The sequence below is a fragment of the Diabrotica undecimpunctata genome, chromosome 10, assembly GCF_040954645.1.
Source record: "Diabrotica undecimpunctata isolate CICGRU chromosome 10, icDiaUnde3, whole genome shotgun sequence".
NCBI lineage: Eukaryota > Metazoa > Arthropoda > Insecta > Coleoptera > Chrysomelidae > Diabrotica > Diabrotica undecimpunctata.
In genome coordinates this window covers 62,727,479-62,748,915 of record NC_092812.1, presented here as the reverse complement: position 1 = coordinate 62,748,915, position 21,437 = coordinate 62,727,479, and the positions used below count along the sequence as shown (strand labels likewise).

General features: G+C 33.0%; 1 protein-coding gene across 1 annotated transcript in view; it reads right to left on the bottom strand.

The window, feature by feature from the left end:
- The window catches only part of LOC140452099 (uncharacterized), a 28,362-nt gene extending 7,908 nt beyond the window's left edge, over nt 1-20,454 (bottom strand). Inside the window, exons 1-2 of the mRNA XM_072546163.1 lie at nt 20,194-20,454; nt 933-1,125 (exon numbers count right to left, since the gene is read on the bottom strand). Coding sequence (XP_072402264.1) covers nt 933-1,125; nt 20,194-20,386 — 386 coding nt within the window. The 5' untranslated portion in view covers nt 20,387-20,454. The remainder of the gene's footprint in view (nt 1-932; nt 1,126-20,193) is intronic.
- Nucleotides 20,455-21,437: the final 983 nt, after the last annotated feature.

Here is a 21,437-nt window from a genome sequence, read left to right as displayed (position 1 = left end):
GTTTTTCAAAAATATATAAATGTTACCAGTTAAATTATATTCTGTTAATTTTCTGAGAATTAGAGGTCTTTGTACAGTGTCGAAGGCACTTTGGATATTCAAAGTTGCTACTATGAACTCGCATCTATTCGAAAATGCGTTAAAAGTGTTAGTGTGTAGTGTCACCAAGTTATCCATTGTACTTCGATTTGATCTGGAGCCTGTTTGGAATGGGTCAAGAATCTTATTTTTTATTAGATACCATAGCAAGCATTTATTGACCATCTTTTCTAACAGTTTAAACAGTGAACAAGTAAGAGAAATTGGTCTATATGATTTTAGAAGATTTGGGGATGAGTCATTCTTTCTGATAGGAATTGTACTTGCTTGTCGATATAATGTTGGGAAGTGCTTATACTATAAACCAACGTTTCTTATTTTAACGGTTTTTAGGAGCTCGCTCATCTATACGTCCGAACAGTAACATGGTCCGAACCAAAATCGCTATAAAATCTCTATAAAATCGCTATAAAATCGCTATAAAATCGCTATTAAATCGCTAAAAAAGTATATTTTTACAAGGAATAAAGTGTATAATTTATAATTTAGCAAACATCTCGCAAATACTAATTATTTTTTAATAATTTCATAGTGTGTGCCGGACCATTAATGTTTTAAAAGAAAATCTTTAACTTTAGGTAGTTTTCAAGAGCTATTCGGACCGAATTCAAGATCTACCGAGAAAGGACTTTAAATTAATATTTAAAAAACCTACATGTATAAAATCACAAGTGATTTGTAGTATTTCAAATTATTCATTACAAAAATGTTTAGTGTTTCTTTCAAAATAGATTGTAAAAGAGGGTCAAAAAGCTCATATATTCTCCAAAAGTTCAGAAGAATGGCTGGCATTTCGAAAGACCGACTGTAAGATAGCCGAATTTTTTATTTACCTGAAAACCTCGTCCCAATCAATGGCTATTTCCTGTCGTCCTTTGGATTTGCTCGCTTTTTCTGCGTGATGTAAACAAACTTTCGGATAAATGCAGACATTTTCACCCAATTCCGAAACTAATCTCTTCTCGGCTTCTATCATGTTGATCATTTCGTCCGATGAAATGGCACGACGTGTTCGTCTGTAGGTGCCTGAAAATAAACTCTGATAAAATAAAATCCTTCGAGATTGAATCGTTCCGTCGAAAAAACAACTAAAAAGGTTTTGCTGATTGAAGCTTAAGGGATAAACTGTTTTTACGTAACACTTGATACATAGTCTTATATGAACTCTTTGAGTTTTGGATTTTCTTTGCATGAGTTTCATTTGAATAAATAAAAATGGAAATATAAAAATTTTGCGAAAATATATATTATGTGTAATTATTGAAATATGCAAATAAAACGTTTATTGATCACTTATATAATATAGAAAACGATATAAATTTTTTTTAAAAAATATGAAAAGTTTGGATTTACAGCTTACTTTAATCGCTTTCGATACTTACTTTACTTTTTCTCATTAGAGGTCGCTAATTGCATACTTTGGTATATTACTTTACTATAATTTCCAAATAGCCGCAGCCGGTACTTTTCGATTCAGTTTTATCACAAATTTCCCTGATGATAGGTAGACCTTGAAACACGTGCAGGAAAATGGTGAAAGATTCGAATTAAATCGAAACAAAACCGACTATATATATTTACTTTATATGAAAACGTCATGTAAAACATGTTTATCGACTTTTTATTATAATAATAATAATAATAGAGTTTTTTTATAACAAAAAAAATGTGTTACAATATAAATTTACATATTTTACACAATAAATAAACCCAGTTTCTCACAGAAGTTGTGTGTCACATGGACTACAACTTGTACGTGAGGGTTGAATTTTTTTTTTTGACATATTCGCACAAATTACAATTATAAAAATTTCAAAGTAGTAACATACAAACTGTTGACAAATTACAATTAGGAAAACATAAAATTTAAAAATATAACATTTATTGGAAATTGAAGCTCATTAATAGCTGTTAGTAATAGCTCAATAATTCATGCAATTTATATCTATTACCATGGATCCATTGTTTTAATTTTTTTTTAATTTTTTATAGTTTTTTGATGGTAGATGGTAAACAAATAAACATTTTTGGTCCCAAAAAATCAATGCAACGTTGGCCAATGGTTTTTCCTTTTTTTGGTACTAATATCGTTAAATTTCTATTTCTAGTTTAATATGTATGGTGGGTACAATTCAGAAATGATTTCTCACTATGTAAATATAATAATGATTTGTAGGAGTACAACTGGTTTAAATCCATGAAATGACTGTCTGTAAATAATTGGTCCACTGAAGATCTTATACCCCTTCTATATATTATTCTAATTATCCAATTTTGTATAATGTTTAGATTTTTAAGGTGAGCATTGTATTCTCTTCCCCATGCAATAATCCCATAGGTTAATTATGATTGTACCAGAGAATAGTATAAAATCTTTAAGTGGTGAACATCTAAGAAGTCGCGAAGATATTTGAATTTTGGCAGTAAACCTCTTATTTTTTGGACTACATATTTGATATGATGATCCCATTTTAAGTGTCTGTCTATTACAATACCAAGGTACTTAATGTTTTCTGCTTCTGGAATTGTTGTATCTTTATCAATTTCAAGTTGATTGAAGTTTGGTAACCCAGTGGTGTATGACGAAAATGCAGAGTATTTAGGTTTTTCAATATTTAATGTTAACTGGTTATGTTAACGTACAGGTGTATGCCAAGGGTCAAATAATAGAACAGGTAAATTCCATAAAATATTTGGGAAAAAATATCAATAGTCAGTGTAATCCAAAAAAAGAAATCCTGTCAAGAATCGAACAAGCAAGGAAAACATTCATGAGCATTAAAACATTTTTTACAAGATCAGACCTTAGTCTACAGCTTAGAATCCGAATGATCAGATGTTACGTTTTTTCTGTCTTACTGTATGGCTGTGAAAGTTGGACAATGGACTCCGAAGTAGAAAAAAGAATAGATGCCTTTGAGATGTATATATACAGACGAATGTTGAGGATTCCATGGGTACAAAGAGTTACTAATGTTGAGGTACTTCGTCGCATGTGTAAACAAAAAGAATTACTAAGAATAATCAAAGAGAGGAAAATGCAATACTTGGGTCATGTGCTGAGAGGCGAAAGATATGAATTACTTCAAGTTATACTGGAAGGAAAAGTACAGGCCAAAAGATCAGTAGGAAGACGCCAGAACTCGTGGCTGAAAGACCTGAGGAGATGGTTCGACCGCTCATCCGCAGAGATCTTTCGCGCAGCAGTTTCCAGAACTACAATTGCCATTTGGATCGCCAACCTTCGAAAGGAGACGGCGCAATGAGAAGAAGAAGGTTATGTTAAAATTTTTTTTTATTTTTACAAAGTCCATTTCAACATTTTCCTTTAACTTTTTCCAATTATTATTGCTATAAAAAATGGCTGTATTTTCAGCGAAACTTATGATCTGGCCTGAATTCTGTAATGTAAGTAATGGGTTTATATAAATAGTAAATAAAAGCGGCCCCAACACCTTTCCTTGCGGGACTCCGTAAGTCACAGTTCTGGTCATGCTGATTTTACATCTACAGTTACCTTTTGCTGTATGTCACTTAAGTAGCTCATTAACAATTTGTAGACCACACCTTTGATGCCGTAATTTTTTAGTTTATGTAGTATTTTGTGGTTTACAGTATCAAATGCTTTAGAGAGATCTACAAATATACATAAAGAAGCTTTTTTTATTATCTAAAGAATTGTAAATATTTGTTACCAATTTACCAATTGCATCTTCTATAGACCGTCCCTCTCTAAAGCCATATTGACTTTCAGATAATATATTACGTTTCTTTAAAAAATTATTTAGACGAGATTTTATAATTTTTTCGATTACTTTACTGAGATTAGAAGTCAAGCTTATTGGTCTATAGTTTCCAAGTTCACTACGAAATTCACCTTTAAAAAGCGGTTTAATGATATATAATAATAGTCTCCCGTTTTATACCGCTGTCGCGGCTTTGGGAGTATAGCAGGGTAGTCTGCTATATCTAGGGCCTACGGTATACAAGGAAGGTAACATGGCCAGTGCTACGCTTCAACCGTCTATTATTACCCCTGGTTTTACCCAAGGTACTCATTTTTATTCAGGCTGAGTCGACCTGGGGCCTATAGACATTTTTAAAATGTCTAGATGTTCTTGCCGGCGGTGGGATTCGAACTCCGGACCACCGGCTTGCGAGGCTAGCATCCTACCGCTTGCGCTACGCAGGCCCTGTGGTTTAATGATACCTGTTTTTAATACATTGGGAAATGTACCCATTTTGGTTCTCAGTAGACTTATTTTTCACTTCTTTTCTATATTCTTCTTTGTGTTGTTACTCTTAATCGGATTTGATGGGTTTTCGAGTGTTCCTATTGGTTTTTCTTCAAATACTGGTATTTCTGCATCATTCTTCTTTTTGATACTTGGTATATTTGGTTCACTATTTGTTTGGTATATATTTTCCTCTGTATCTTGCAAGTCTTCTAAAGAGTAAGAACTTCCGTCTACAAAAAGTTTATTGCCTTTAATGTAGCTTCTAGTATTAGAATTTTCTCGGGCAAGTTTAAGATGGTATTCTAATATTTTTTGCTCTTCTCATTGTTTTTGGGTATAGTCGTGAGTTATGTTTATGGTCGTCCCTTTCAATCGATGGCAATTTTTAAGAACCTCTCTTTTCTTTATATTTGAAATTAATTCTATTTTAATCGGGTTATTTTGAGAATTTTTAAACCAGATAAAGTTGTTAATATCTTGTCTGTTTGACTCAATTCTAATCCATAGATAAAAATTGAGTTTTCCTTGGATTTTCTTTCTATTTTTTCTAATTTACTTTTTAACTCCAAATTTTCTTTCTTTAAATTTTTTACTTTTTTATTTAAACCTTCAACTTTCATAATAATTCGTGTTTAACTTGCCCCTATGCTTCTTTTCAGACCATTAATTGCTTCTTTAAAAGATTTCATTAAGTGTTCTACATCTTCTCTCGTTTGCGCTATTTCGGTTAATATTTTATCGTAGACCACACACTACGTGTGTGGTCTCCTTTATTATTTTCACATTAGGCGTAGTAATTAGTAAAATGGTAAATTTACTGTCTTTTTTGGTTGTTTTTCCGATAAATTTAATCTATTGATAAGAATTGACTCGTTTGATCATTTATACATTTGGAATTCGAAGCATTTATTTAAAAATACATTCAATAACTTACAGTTTTCGATTTTTCTTTTTCACAATATTGCACTGTCTTTTAAACTGTATTAACACAACTAATTTTAATTATTTTACTATTATTTATACCACTCAAATATTGGTTTTAATCGGGAACTAATAAGCGCTATGATTCTTGCATACAAGAATGTGTATGACATGTTACGTTTGATCATATTGATGTTTCTGATATTTGACAATATTTGAATTGACAAAATTTTTATTTTATGATTAAATTAAATTAAACAGCAAATTTTTACAAATACTACTACCACTAGTGAACAATAAATAGTAGTTTGTAAACAATAAATTATATTGTTTACAAAGCAATAAAGTTAATGAAATGTACTCAGTCCACGAAAAATCGCAATAATGCTGTATTCAGGCAATATTGCGAGCACTGAATAACTTTATTTAACGTAAGATATTATAATCCACTCCAATTCAATTCCAGGTTATACAACAATTCAAAGAATTTCAATATAGTTTTGCTGTGATCCTCCCCAAAAATAATTTATGATAATTTCTAAACATAAAACTATAACAAATGTTCAAACAATAAGCCATTTTGTACTAAGCAGTATCCCAATCGATTGTAAAATTCTCGTTCTACATTAGCTAGGATGCGTGGCATTACTTTTGCACACTCTTCAACACATCGCATTTTAAATGCTTCAATATCTGTAAATTTTTGGTCAGAATAGATTTTTCATGCCCCTAGTTAAAATAATCATTTGGAGCTAGGTCGCCCGATCTCGGAGGCCACTTATATTATAGTCAGGTCAGTGCTTTAAATATTGAGAGAATTTGCTACTATTGTTTTTTTACCTTTTATTTCGAAGCTTTCATCCCTTATCCAAAATTGTCGCAAATTCGTGGAATGTACTAGAACTAATGTGTATATTTTGACTCAGGGATATCAGTAGTATATCATAGGTACAGGACTGGTCCTAAAACTACTTTGAGTTACATTTGAATTAACATTTTTAGTTTCGAGTAAGCTTCTTCCTGTAATATCAGTCATTCTGTATATTCTCTGAGTAAAATCTTGCTTAATTTATTTTTAAATTTTTTGTGCCAAACTTTATCAAAAGCTTAGAATATTGTTCCTATTATATCCGTTATTTTATGAACTTAATATATAGTAAAATGGCTTGTTTTAAATCCAAATTGATGTGATGGAGCTATATCTTAAATTTTTATGACAGATTTCATACTTTTCAACAAAAGGTTGTCATGTAACTTCAAAATTTTTGTGGAACATATAGGTCGTGATCTATCTCTTAGTAAATTGTTTACAATATTCTCTTTTTGTACTTTTTCTTGTCTTTGGTAGACGTTTTATTTCGCTCTTTAACCTTAATTCCAATATTGGTGTTGCAATCATTAAATAAGGAATTTTAATTAATTTTTAAGAAATATTAGATTAGAAGGGAATATACACAAAATATTTGAATAATACATAAACCTATACTATATCTAGACCAACTAAATGGCTTAATTTAAAATAGTTTCTTGTTGCCGTGAATTACGATTTTAAATAATGGTAGAACAGACACACCCAGTATATATTAACATCCTTGAAACCCGTTTCCTTTGGACTATTAGCTTTGCTCTAATTTTTGTTGCAAAACAAAAGATATTAGTCACCACTATTTACAATATAGCTTGCGAAAGATACCTATTAATATTTTTGTTCTTTAACCTTTAACGAAAATTGAAGATTATAAATATGTGTGTATCTAATTACTTTATAAATTGTCATTGCATTATATTAAGCAATTATTTTAATTGAATGAAAACGTTTAGTGGATCTTTGAGACGATTGCGCCAGAATAAAATTGTTTTGCATGGCCACCTTGAACTGAAAAATACGAAACTTTAAGAGAATTAGTTATTTTCTAATGTTTAACCCTGCGTTAGTGGGCATATATAAATTGGCACGAGAAGTGTTCCGGGTTATGTCATATCCCAAACTAACTAACACACGAAGTTAAAATTATTAAAATTTAATTATTTAAAATGGTTAATCTTGGTTTTTTACTTATTTATGATTCAAATAAATTAAATATGGTACTGTAAAAGTCTTATATTTAAATGTTAAATGTAAATTATCCAAAATATTGCAATTACGCTAGTCAAAAAACACGAGCGAACAATAATACACTCAGATATTATGAAGCATTTTATTGATCACACAACTCTAAGTAAACTAATAGACTAAGATTCTACAAATTAAAGAAAAAATGTTTCCTTAAAATTGTTACAATTTGAACACGTCATTATTTCGTGTTTTGGAGAATCAGATCGCATGCATATGTAAAAAGTCTTCCTATCTTTATTTCTTAGACAAACAGAACATCTACTGCTTTTTCTATGTAAGATCTATTTCTATGTATTCTAAAGATATTTTCTTCCTCGTGTGTTCAGAAGTGCTGTTGAAAATTGCCTTTTATTCTTCTCAACTGTCCCAACCGATGTAAGATGATGAGTTTGAAGTAGACTGATCATAAGAGGATAACTAGTAAACCAGTTATCGAAAGTAATATTAAGTTTAGTACCAGAAACTGGCCCAATCAAACGTTCAACTATGTTTTGCGGATTGTTACTTTGTCGAAAGGGTCCTTCTGGCTGTATACCTACGTAAACTTACATGTTTAGACAGTAGTAAAGTTTGGAATCCACTAGCGCAAGTACTTATAACCCATACTTCGCTGACTAATTGGGTATGGATTGAAGAAATGACACACGTCCCTTGAATGATTCCAGTTTTTCGTCTGTTGTAAAATGTTGACTTAGTATATAGTTTATCTTACAGTTGCCAACAAATTGAACAAATAATCCTCTTAATGATGCCAATTTGTCGATCTGTTTCCGTTTTACTTTATTTTGCAAATTGTCGAATCGCAAACGTTGCAACAACATGAAATATCTTTGTTGTTGCATTGTTGTTTGAATGAGATCAATACCGTTGCCATCAGTATTCCAAAGATCTAAAATATTTTGTTGGTTTGACTTTTAAAATCCCGTCAAATAGAGCAGGCCTATAGCAGCTTTGATTTCTTTTTTGTTAGTCTCTTTGACTAAATACTGATGTCGTGCATAGTACCGTGGGGCTTTCGTCGCTAATTTTACATTTGTGTAGTCAACAATGTCATTTAACATTTCTTCTGTAAAGAATAAGAACTAACAATCAAGAACACTCTGGTTTTCTCGTGCTATTCCTCTTACCAGGTAAATATGATCCTCCCTTTTGTGTGCTCTCCTTGAGCCTCTTTTTACAATATGATTGTCTCTTGACTTTCTAATGCGGTTTGTTCTTCCTCAGATTTACTATCAATGAACGATTTCTCTTCATCAGAAATAGTGCCAAACACCGCCACTACACGTTTTAACCTGTCCTGCTCTTGTTCGTAAGACATATACTAAGTGACATAGAAATCCGAACACCCAGTTTAAATGATTTTATGTTAATAAATTTTTGTATAAGTACTTAATGAAGCATAATAAGTAAATGATTAAAATTTTAAAATGATTGCATTGCTTTAAAGCCCTTTTACCTTTAATAATATGTGGATGCACCCCGATGTGTTACGCATTCTCCAACGCGCCTAGGCATGATTCTGATCAGGTGGTCAATATCCTCTTGTGGTATCTCATTCCAGGCAACCACCATCTCCTCTCGAAGTGCTTGTAGAGTCTGAGGAGGACGTTGCAAATTGAGCAATCTCCTACCCATCATATCCCACACACGCTCAATTGGGGATAAGTCGGGAGATCTTGATAGCCATGCTAACAATGTGATATCACTATGTTGAAAGAAGTCTATTGTGACTCTTGCAACATGTGGTCGGGCATTATCTTGTTGGAAAGTTGGATTTGCCAGGGTGTCAAGATAGGGTAAAAGTTGGGAAACGCTGCGCGTTCATGTTACCTCTGATGAAGATTAAAGGTGACCTGAAACCATAAGCTATAGCACCCCAAACTCTAACTCCAACAGTGTGATGAACATGTCTTTCAACAAAAAACTGTGGATTTCTCCTTTCACCACGTCGCCTTCTAACTCTCGCTCGACCATCGTGCATGCCTACACAAAATCGAGACTCGTCACTTAAGACAATACTGTTCCATTCCTGATTCCAGACTGACCGTTTTCTGCACCACTGAAGGCGATTACGGCGGTGTTCTGGAGTTAAAGGGAGGACCCAGTGTGGTCGGTATGAAAACAGGCCAAAACTTCTCATTCGTCATTAAACACTTCGCTTGCCAATTGGTCTTCCGTGTTCTGCAAACCATTCATTTGCAATGGAGCTGGTAGTGGAGAAACGGTCTCTTAAGGCCAATAATCTCAGGCGGCGATCTTCACGGTCTGTTGTTCTACGGCGGCGTCCAGTGCCCCGTGCTCTTTGCGTACGGCATTCTTGAAGCCATGCCTGATAACACCTAACCACGGTGTCTACACTTCTTTGCACTCTAACTGCAACTTCCCGAAAAGAAAGTCCAGCTACCCGAAGTTCCATTATACGGTCCCTATCAAACTCACTAGGTTGACGAAATCGTACAGGTCTTAGTATTCTAGGCATCGTAACCAATCGTAAAGAATGTCAAGAACCACAATCCGCCAAATTTGGATCTTTACTGCGGCTGAAATATTCATTTTTAGATTGTTAGTGAATTTAAAAACAAAAAGTATAAAAACCGGAATTTCCAACTGATTAAAAACTTTATCACTTGTTTTTTTCAGTAAGATAAATAAATTACACCAAATTTTATTGAAATAAAATCCTTTAAACTGGGTGTTCGGATTTCTATGTCACTTAGTATAATTATTGTATAATTCAGTATCGCTAAAAGAAAAATAAAAATCATAGTACATCTCTAAAAAATATCAAAAACATCATGTAAATTTACCTCCAGAAAACAAAACAACTGAAAGTTACAACAGTAGTGTACCGGGGTATGACATACCCCGTCTGTGACCAACTCCTAATTGAACTGAAATTATATGAACAGTTGGCAACAAGGTCATCGCGAGAAAACATATATAAATTATTGCTACTAGGCTCTAGAAGACGCTATTTCATCTATTTTTGATTTTATAGTAACAAAAGGAGTACCTGGGGTATGGTATACCAAAAACACTAACCGAGGGTCAAGTCAGTTTGGTCGAATAGATGATTAGTTCTTCATAGTACTCAGTATACCAGTTGAAACACTAAAGCTTATAGTCCAGGAAGCAACTGCGCTAGGAAAAATATTTTGATTGGTTTTTTTTTGCACAATCTTACTCGAAAACCTGTTTTAAAAAATTTGCATGTTGCCAGGTCCAAAAGTGCGTGAGAAATTATTTAAACAATTTTTTTAAACAAATTGCAAAAATTGGTCTTTTCGCTCCTAAAAAAGTTTTTTAAATTTTTTTGGTCATTCTGAATAAAACAAATTCTTAGATTTTCTAAGATGCGCCGTTTGGGAATTACAAACGATTTCAATTATGAAAACACGCAAAAATGGCCATTTTCAACTCCGAAAAACAATATAAAAAAAAGGTAGTTTTAATGTTGTCATAGGTCAACAATATTCTCTAAAGATCCATTAAGAAGATCCTGAAGAATGTTAGTGTATAATATTAATCTAAAACTAAATTTTTAAATTTTTAATCAATAGCAGATAATCAATGAATATCTGCTGAAGCGCGATTTGTTCATATATACCGCATCTCTCTCACATTCATGCTGAATATATAAAATGCTGGCGCTTATATTTGAAAGGTAAGTACATTTTATTCTTGCTTTAGGTATCTAAATTTAAAAAGTATACAATTCTTTAATCTTTTATTTTGCCACGTATATTCAAACTATTTTTATTATCGCAACGAAACTAATTTACACTCATAATTATGCAAGAAGAAAATAAACTTACCTTTCCAATATAAACGCCAGGCATGGTACATATCACAGGTATGTCCCCAGGGTGAGCCCTCTCTCCCAGTCTACAAAGTTCGAATCTCCTATTTTACGAGACGTAGCAGTCTACTCCAGTACTCTCAACTTTGTAGCAAAACTGCCGTTCTGCCTTCTTGCCGATTACACCAGTGCCCAGACCCATCCTGTTAGGGAATTGCTGGTTGACGGACATGGAAAAGCGGCATCACTACTTAGATTGCATTTCCCGGAGCACTCTGATCTTAAATAGTACGCGACCTTCTGGCCTAGGTACAGACCCGCCTTACACTTGCGATGGCAGGACACATATGCGCAGCGGGCGGGATTCGAACCCAGGTCACCCAATAAAACCTGAATCCCTTACCCTTCAAGGGATCCATGTCAATACAAATGGATAACAAAAATTTCCTCCCCGTGAAAGCCGATGACTCCTGGATATTGACGACCCAATACGCTACCGTTTGAGTAGAGTAGGAGCATAAAGGGTATTGCCGACTTCCAAGGGAAAGTGTATCCTATTCTGGTAGAACCAATGCCCTTGTGAGTCCGTCTCCAGTAAGGATAGCCATGTCGTGGGGATCTATCCTTCCCGCAATACCTGTGTTGCTGAGTTGCCGTACTCATCTCCTGCTATAGGCACGTCTTACAGGCACACGTTTAGATTGTGACTAATCGTATAGAACCTGCAAAACCTCCTGCAGAGGTTATGTGGAACGAAAGCAGAGTGGTCCCACATGAACTCGTCTCGAAAACTAGGAACGCAACCCGTTGACCAGTGCGACTTATGGACTCGAGTAGCCCCCATACCGACTACCGATACCTAAAATGACGGTCACGTTATTGTTCCTACGTACGAGACGTAAGAACTAGATCGCGCCCTGTGCTCGTTGCTGCAATCCCGACACCTCAAGCGAGGGCTCACCATCACTTTACGATCAGTAGGGACCAGCTCCCTAGCAGTATTTAGTTCGTTTTTTCGCTCCGAAGAGCTAGGCAGCCGGACATCCCATTGGTCGCCTCTTACAGCTGGTAAGGACCAGCACCCTAGTGGCATTCTTTTCATCCGTTTGCTCGTAGGAAGTTACTAGGATTAGGCCGCACGCTAGCCATATAGCAAAACAATTTCCTCGTGTTAAATTATAACCCAAACAGATATCTTCATATATCTAAAGAAGTATATATTTATTTTTGCATATAAAAACCAAAATAGCTTAAAGTAGAAGAGAATGATATCGCTATTGCAAAGGCAATTGAAAGAAAGGAATGACCAAGTTCAAATAATTGCCCTGTTAAGAAAAACTTTTTTAGTTAAATTTAATTTAATCTATATACATAGGTTGCACACATTTTGATTTTAATTATTATACATTTAGTTTGATTTAATTTTGGATTCCCTTTTGTATCGTATGCGTCTTTTTTTTTCGCCACTGAACAAGCTCTAAGAATTAATATTCCTTTTTAATCCCCCTGTCTCAAATTTCCTATGTGAGCTTCATGCATATATTATATTTATATATCTAAGATTCTCCCCGATATGTGCCTTCTTGACGAACAGTCTAATTTAATTTACTTTTTTACCGGATGAGTTGCGATCAGTTGAGCAGATATTGTTAGTGATGCATACAGATTGGGGATAATTCAATTATAGAAGTGGCTTTATTAGGCGGTAACGGTTTTGCATATCGAGACTTTCCGTTGCTCCTATTTAATGGTACTTTCGGATTATCGATTTCTTTACACTCGATGCATTTCAGCATCGTGTCGTTAAACGATTGGTATCGCATCTGGCAATTTTGTGAAATTAGACCTGATTGAAATAAAATTTTAATTTAGAAAAGTAGAAGGCCTCATATATTATTTAATTTAGAAAAATGAAGGTAAAAATACATAAAGATTATACAAGAAAACCCGATTTATTGATATGACCCCTCTTTTTATGTTTATTTCGTTTGTTTATCTTTCCTCAATTTTTACTGTAGTTCTTTGGTTATACTAAAGGCTAGTGATTATCATTAGGTCTTTGGAATCTATGTATTTATCTTTAATAAGTTGTATAAGTTGCACACGTCTCATTTTGTTGTCGAATGCTTTGTTGTAATCGATCAAGCGTACATAGCTATGTTGATTTACATCTAGGCATCGTTGTGTTATACTTTTGTTGAATAAAAATTGGGAATCTCGATGTTTTATTCGAGTTTGGCTCATCGTCTATGGTGTACGATTTTCAGAAATAGTTTTAACATAGGACTCATTAAACTTGTTCTTCTTCTTCTTCTTTTTATGTAGACATAACTGTTTGTTTTTCAATGTGCCTCCAGTAAGTTGTAGTTTCATCGTTTTCATGGTCTTCCTACTGATTGTCTTAGTATTGGGGAACCGTCTCTTGCCGTCTTTACTACTCTATGTGTTGTCATTCAGCTTATATGATCGTTCCATTATACTTTTATATTTCTTACCCAGTGCTTAATGTTTTTCACCTTGCATCTACGTCGTATATCCGTACTTCTAGTTCTGTCCTGTAGTATTTTCCCTTCAATTTTTGTAACTGTTTTCATCTCTGCTGTTTCTAACATCCTATTTGTCTTCTCCTGTATCACGTCGTGTTTTTACGGCATCTGTCATTATAGGTCTGATGACTGTTCTGTAAATTCTACCTTTTATTTCTTTCCCGATATTTTCATTTCTTCATATTGTTCCATTCAGGCAACCCGCGACTCTGCTTGCTCTCTTCACTTGACCTTCCACTTCTGTTTCAATCTTTCTAGTAGCTTTCTATCCTTCTCGTAGCTAGATAATGTTATTCCCAGATATTTAAAATCCATCACTTGTTTTAACTATTCAGCTCCTTTAATTTGACCCGGTCAAATACTTTCTTAAGGTCCACAAAACATCGATATGCCGGTTTGTTGTATTCTAATGATTTCTCTTGCACTTGCCTCATTATAAATATGGCCTCGGTGTTATAATTTCATTCAGTTTATTTGTTATCAACTTGGTTGTAAATTTTAGTGTTGTGTTTAATAATAAATTAATTCCTCTATAACTTTCCGGGTATGATTTGGCTCCCTTTTTGAAGAGAGGTATTAGGATGCTTGATCTCTATTCATCAGGAATTCTGTTATGTACTATTATTTTTTGGATTAGTTTTAATAGTTGTTTGGTTCAATAAACTTATCGTGCAATATTCATTTCAGTATTTGGCGTTTGGTTTCTTTTAGTGGTGAACTAAATTACAAGTACACCAGAGAGATATAGAAAAAAAAAACTTTTGGGAATACCTTTAAGAGATAAAAAAATTGAGAAATGGATTGGGCAACGAACAAAAGTCGAGGATATTATACAAAGATATTTTATAATTTATTATTTTTATAATTTCCAATTTAGCTAAAAATTTATTTCAAGAATTTATGATTGGCAACCGAAGATCTCCAACCGATTGGCGCTAAAGGTCAACCACAGTTCGACACTTCTACGGTTTGACCTCTACCAGATAATTATTTTTTTTTATTTATTTTAGTTTTTCTTTATTTATTATTACCAACTTTGCCGGTAAAACCAACGTTCCTCCGTTATTTTTTAAAGTTCGGATTTGAAAATGGAGCGTGCTCATACACATCTACTCGCTTCGGCCAAGTCTAGACAGATTTCATTTAATGCACACAAATACTTAAATTCAATGTTGAATAAAATTATTTTGTACTAAATTTTAATTATATTTGACCTCGATAGTGGTTGACGAATACTATGTAAATAATTTTACTATTATTACAATTTTTATCCATGAAAATCTTCCTCGAGGAATAATATCGATCAACACAACGATTCAGCGAAAATCTCATTGTGTCGACTTAGCTCTAAATAATTTTTTTTCTATGGGGATATTGTAATGACAAAAGATGTATGGTCAATTTTTTGCAATAATCCAAAATTAGGAAAACTCAAAAAAAAAATCACCAAAATCATGTTGGAAAATGTAAGAGAATCGTTATAAAATGGTTTAAAAATCTAAAGGCTGAAATAGATACTATTTTAGATAGATCCAATATTAATGTTAGTAAACGTGATACGTACCATACTAGTGATCAATTACGTTACACGTAGAATATTAATTAAATCTTTTACATTATTTAATAATTATAATATAATAGTAACTGTAAAAATAATGAGTGGAAGGGACTAGCTATACGGCTTTGTAAGATATAGCTCTTGTATATTCAGTTATTGGAGTTCCAACCCTGTATAATTATCAGTAATAAAAGTGGAGGCAAAAATTGTTCTATCATCAATATTGCCTCAAGAGCTCTTTAGAGCTAAAGCTAAAGTAAAACAAAGCTGTTAACTTTAAATAATATCTTTATATGGGAATAAGCCAAAATTATTGGTTGCAATGGAAATCATATTTTTAACTAACTAATGTTTGACGTTTCGTCTTCCACTGCGGAAATCATTCTCAAAAAAGATTATTATAAAAAATTATGCAAAATTTATAACCAGTTATTTGTTATTAGGTTGTGTCATTTCTAAATTAATAGACTTGGCCTCGATCTTGTAGTCAGCAGCATGTAAATGTCTGAAAAATCCTCAAGGTGTTATTTTTACCCTAGGGTAAAAGTGGAATATCCTTATTATGAAATCAATCTCTTACTGTCGCTGCAGTGTGTTGCTTTGTATTATCCTGCATGTAACGCAAATCAGGACATGCAGTAGTTGCAAATAGAAGGACAACAGGTTCTAAGATACGATCGATTTATTGATATTGATTTAAAATACATTCCACGAAAAGGGGAACAGTTTAATAATAAAAAACTTATTACAACACACATCATAACTTGTAGACCGCTATAGGAACGAACACCTTGTACATGCCTGAGTCTCTCTTGTCTACCAGGTCCTCTCCGAACTCTTACTCTTTCTGAATCAGGATAGATACAAAACCTAGCTTCATCTGTGAATACCACAGAACTCTATTCATGTAAGCCCCAATGCACCCACTTTATGACGATATCAATGACGTAACATGTGAACCCTAAATGGATGTCTGACTTGCAGGCCAGCTTCATGTTATCTATTTCTCAAAGTTTGATCACATACAGTAATGTTGATATTATTTTTTAAGGTCCCACAGGGTTCACATGCAGTTATATGCACATTGCGACAAGCTAATCCTACCAGAGACTGAACATGTCAAGGAGTAGTTGCACGTTGCCGATCTCGGTGTCTTTCAGCGACATTAACAAATTATTCATATTGACGTCATAATCACGAAATTACTTCAAGATACTTCAAAATGACCTGCAACATCAGCGTGTCAAGGACCAGCCTCAATCATATTCACAGCACTTACCATTTGAACATTTGTTCAATGCCGACGCTCCATGACTATCGTAGCGTTTATCGCAATCTTGTTTTAACAAAATTTTAAAGTAAGTACAGACTATTAGAAGCAATTAATCGTATGAATTTGAGGCGCTATCACTTTTGACTTATTAATAAAACAGTACAATTGATAGATTAATCATCATGACATAACTTGATTTGTAGATCCAGTTTTAAAATCGAATGGTATTTATTGAACAAAGGTGTTTCTTGAAAGAAGGGTATTAATAGTGGTATCCCTTATTTTTTTGCATACAAATAGAGTCTTATTTGAAAATTAAACAAGAAAGATTTTTTATCATAAATTAAAATGGGAAATAAAAAATGATTTTTAATTTAAAATATCTAAGTGGAGTACTAATTTTTTCTCTAATAAAATTTAGACCATTTTTCGAATGCGCGCCAATGATTAATATAAAATTCTTAATTGTATCCTAAAAAATATAGAATGGTATTTAATCCATACTTATCCACTTAAAACCCACCAAATTTGATTACCATATATATTAATCGGTTTCAGAGCAGTAAATAAATCGGCAGTTTGTAAGAAGCATTTTCAACACCCTGTATCTCGGAAACGAAACCTTTGTTAAAATTATAAAATACAGTATGTTTTATTTAAAATTATTGACTTATTTAGTGACTTATGTCTATATGTAGTTTGAGGTTTAAAGAAATGGCATAACATTTGTGACTACACTGTATATAGAAACTCAATTTCGATATAAATTCCTGAAAGAACATCACCATTTGATATTGAGAATGTTATATCTTCCTTAAACTATACCAGCTCAGTAGGTATTGACCAAATCCCCACTAAAATAATTAAATACGTCTCTTCATAATTATATATTATCTCCTGTTCTGTCTCACATCATCAACCTATCTGTCAAGAATGGCAAGTTTCCAAGTGACCTTAAAACGGGAGTAGTTAGTCCAATTTTCAAAAAGGGAGATCCATGTTTGGTTGATAATTACAGGCCAATCACTATAACAAGTGTACTCTCTAAGATTATCGAAAAGTGTATTTACAATAAAATGTTAAATTTTCTGAATAAATATGATATTTTAAATAAATGCCAGCATGGGTTTCTTCCTAATAAATCTACAGAGAGTGCTTCTATTTCATTAGTTAATTATATCCACACTGCTTTGGATCGAAAAAGGTATGTGAGTGCACTATTTTTTAACTTAACTAAGGCTTTTGACTCTATTGACATTGAAATTATACTGCATAAATTAGAAGCCCTTGGTTTTCGGGGTCACTTCTTGAACTGGTTAAGGTCATACTTACAACATCGTAAATTCCTAGTAAAAGTCGATAATAAGAAGTCATCTGTTTTTAATCTTGATCAAGGTGTACCACAAGGATCCTTATTGGGACCCTTAATATTTCTTTTATATGTCAATGATTTGATAAATTTTTTAACTGCAGGTCATACGGTTCTCTATGCAGACGATTCAACAATTGTAGTTGACGAGTCAACTGAAGTCGAACTCATCAAAAATGAACTTGGTAGCACAGGAATTTACAACCTGCCAACCAATTATAAGATCACAGTGAGTTCTGAGGAAATACCTTTTAGTGATACAACATTATTTGTTGTCTTGTGGGAAAACTCTAGGAACTCTTCTAGAGTTTTTACAACTCAAAAGAGAATTCTTAGATTGATATTCAATATTGATAATAGACAATCATGTCGTAACTATTTTATTGAACACAGACTGTTGACTTTCCATGCTTTATATATTTATAAGTGTATTATTCACGTCAAAACTAAATTTCAAAATTTTACCCTCAACTCATTGTTTGACTTTCATAATTACCCGACAAGACACGGAAGGTTGATAAGCGTGTGTAAACACTCCGCAACTCTTTTTGAAACTAGTCCTGATTTTGCAGGATCTAAATTTTACAATTGTTTGCCATTAGAAATGAAAATAGTATTCAAAAATAAATTAAAATCATGCTTGATCCAATTATGCGTTTACAACCTAAATTATTATTTTGACTTAATAAAAGACTACAGGAACTTTTTTTATATTAATCTATATTTTGTTTTTTATATTCATCTATATCACATTGTAATCTCATTGGATTATTAAAGAATATTCTATTCATTATCTCTAGTCTTTGTGTATAAATGTTTTCAATGAATTATGATTGTAAATGGAGGAGATATTAACTTTGAAAAGTTTGGCTCTATCTGTCAAAATTTTTGAAAAAAGATAAAAAACTAGAAAAGTAGTTTTGACCTATGATACGTCTTACAAATTTTATCTAGAATCCTACGCAAAATCTAAAAAAAAAAACAATAATATACAGGATGTTTAATTTAATATAACAAAGTTGCTGCTCACTTCTGGTATAACCGGAAGTGGCATCTCTGTCAAATTTGTTTTTTTAAGTTTTTTCTCCCCATAACCCCCATAAACTAATTTTCATAAATATCGTGTAAATAGTTTCCGATGTATATATATATATATATATATATATATATATATATATATATATATATATATATAGTTCGGATAAATTTCCGCGGTCAGGTAAATGAAAATTACTAAGTTCTCGGGAAGAACCGCGTTGAGAATTGAATACTCGACGTTTTGACACCCATTTTAAAGCCATTATTAAGAGAGATACGGTTGCGTTCGAGTTCGGGGTCCAAATCTGCCTGCTCTCCTTACTCGTGACGTACCAGTATCGTGTTCTGTGTAAATACAATCCCTCAAACGTCACTGAGGTCTCAATCTGCCTACTCCTCACTCGACACTGCAAGCGTATTGTGACGAGTGAAATTAATTCGGATCAGATCAAAAACATACAGGCATATAGAGAGATAAGAAGTAGTTACTCACAAAATAACAATTCCAGCATGCCTAACCTAACATACAAGAAAAAATCTAGGCCTAATACCAATTCAAATTTGAACATCTAATCAATGACAAAAAAAAAAACAAAAACAAAAAATGACCCGTACATACCGTTAAAAAAAGGAGGTTCTCTAAATGAAACGGAGGTTTAATACACAAACAAGTGATGACCGTAGCTGAACGACTAGGGAAAGGCTTATCAAGCCAGATGACCTGGGTTCAATCCCGACAAAGACATCTGAAACTTTTAAATTTCTTATTGAACTGAGCCGCCACCGTGCTTCGGAGGGCACGTAAAACCGTCAGTCCAGCTACGTAAGTACTCTTTATTACTAAAATCTGAGCGAAAAGGTTACATGATTAGGGAATATACAATTGGCTGCAATACAACTGGTTATAACAAAAAACTGCTTCCGAAAACAAAAAATCAACAAACAGAGACTTAAAATTGGAAGTACTAACCTTACGAAAACAAATAATTGCTGTATGCAACTTGTTAAATTATCACCAACACGGTAATAACAGAGAAGGAGATATAAAACAATAAAAATAAAAGAAACTAAGATGAATTTTTGTAATTGATACCTTAAAACTTAATACTACATTTAGATTAAAAATATTGAGTGTTTATTTTATTTCTAGTTGGTATTTATTTTCAAACAATAAAATATCTTCCCAAGATTATGCAAGTACTTTTTAAAAATTGTAATAAATATAGTAATACTTACTTGGATTTAATGAATATGCTAATTTTTTAACAAAATTGGACAGCCTGACTGCCACAATAATGACAGGAAAACCGATCAACTCCACTGGCAACTCAAACGCTGGTTCCTGGGCGGCCGTGTTAGCAGGTTGATCCAAAAAAATAATGCACTGAAACAAAACTATAGTAATAGTCAACAAACCCACTTGATTCATTTTGAAAAGAGTGGTTACATCGACGTGAAACTGACTGAAGAATAAGAATGAATAGAACTGGACTACCAAGTGAAAGCGACCACCACTCCTTATAGTTAATAATCGGCGAACGGATCTGCATGTGTAAAACTCAAGACTGTTAGCTAATTGATACCGAAAGTATTACGCAAACTAAACATTATCTAAAGAATTTAATTAGGCTGAAATTGTTGGTTTTATTGACACTTATATTTCTTTGTATTGATGTTGACACCGTGGGTAATATATGGTAGCCAAAATAATTAAAATTTCGACAAAAGATGTTTTTATCGCGAGGTATATGAACAGGCAATCTTAAAACAAAGAAAAACAAATATTAATCATTTAAAATGGAGTTTCTCAGAATACGTTTCATATAGATGAGCGTTTCCGAACCTTTCAGTTTTCAATGACAGTTCTGATGGGCTATAGTTTTTTTTTCATAAAATAATAAAATACAAAGTACATATTTTATATTATACGTTGTGATAAAGAATAGTAGATATGTGCTATGAAAGCGTATAGATAAACAAATCTGCCCTATGGACACTAGAAATTATCCCAGAGGATTGGAAAGTAGGAATCATATTTTCTATGTACAAGGGAGAGACGAACGACTCAGCGAAAATTATAGGGTCATCACAGTGTTAAATATCGCCTACAAGGTATTATTTGGAATTATATACAGCCGCCTTGAATCTTTTTAAGCGGAAATAATTGTGAATATCTTTTTTTAATATTTTTTGTATGCTGAGGATCTGGTAATTCTAGCAAGAAATAAAAACATATTATCGGCTTATAATCGTATTTCTGCAGCTCGTATAAGTCGATAGAATCGTGGTCTAACAATATTGGGCTCCAGTTTTCCAACACTAAAACAAAAGCTATACATTTTTCACGAAAATCAAATACACAAAAGTTCCCAAATCTATTTTTAAACAATTCTCCTTTATGAATATACAAAAGAAATTAAATTCCTAGGGATGCAACTGGACTCAAAATTAAGTTGGACAAGTCATATACACTCGCTAAG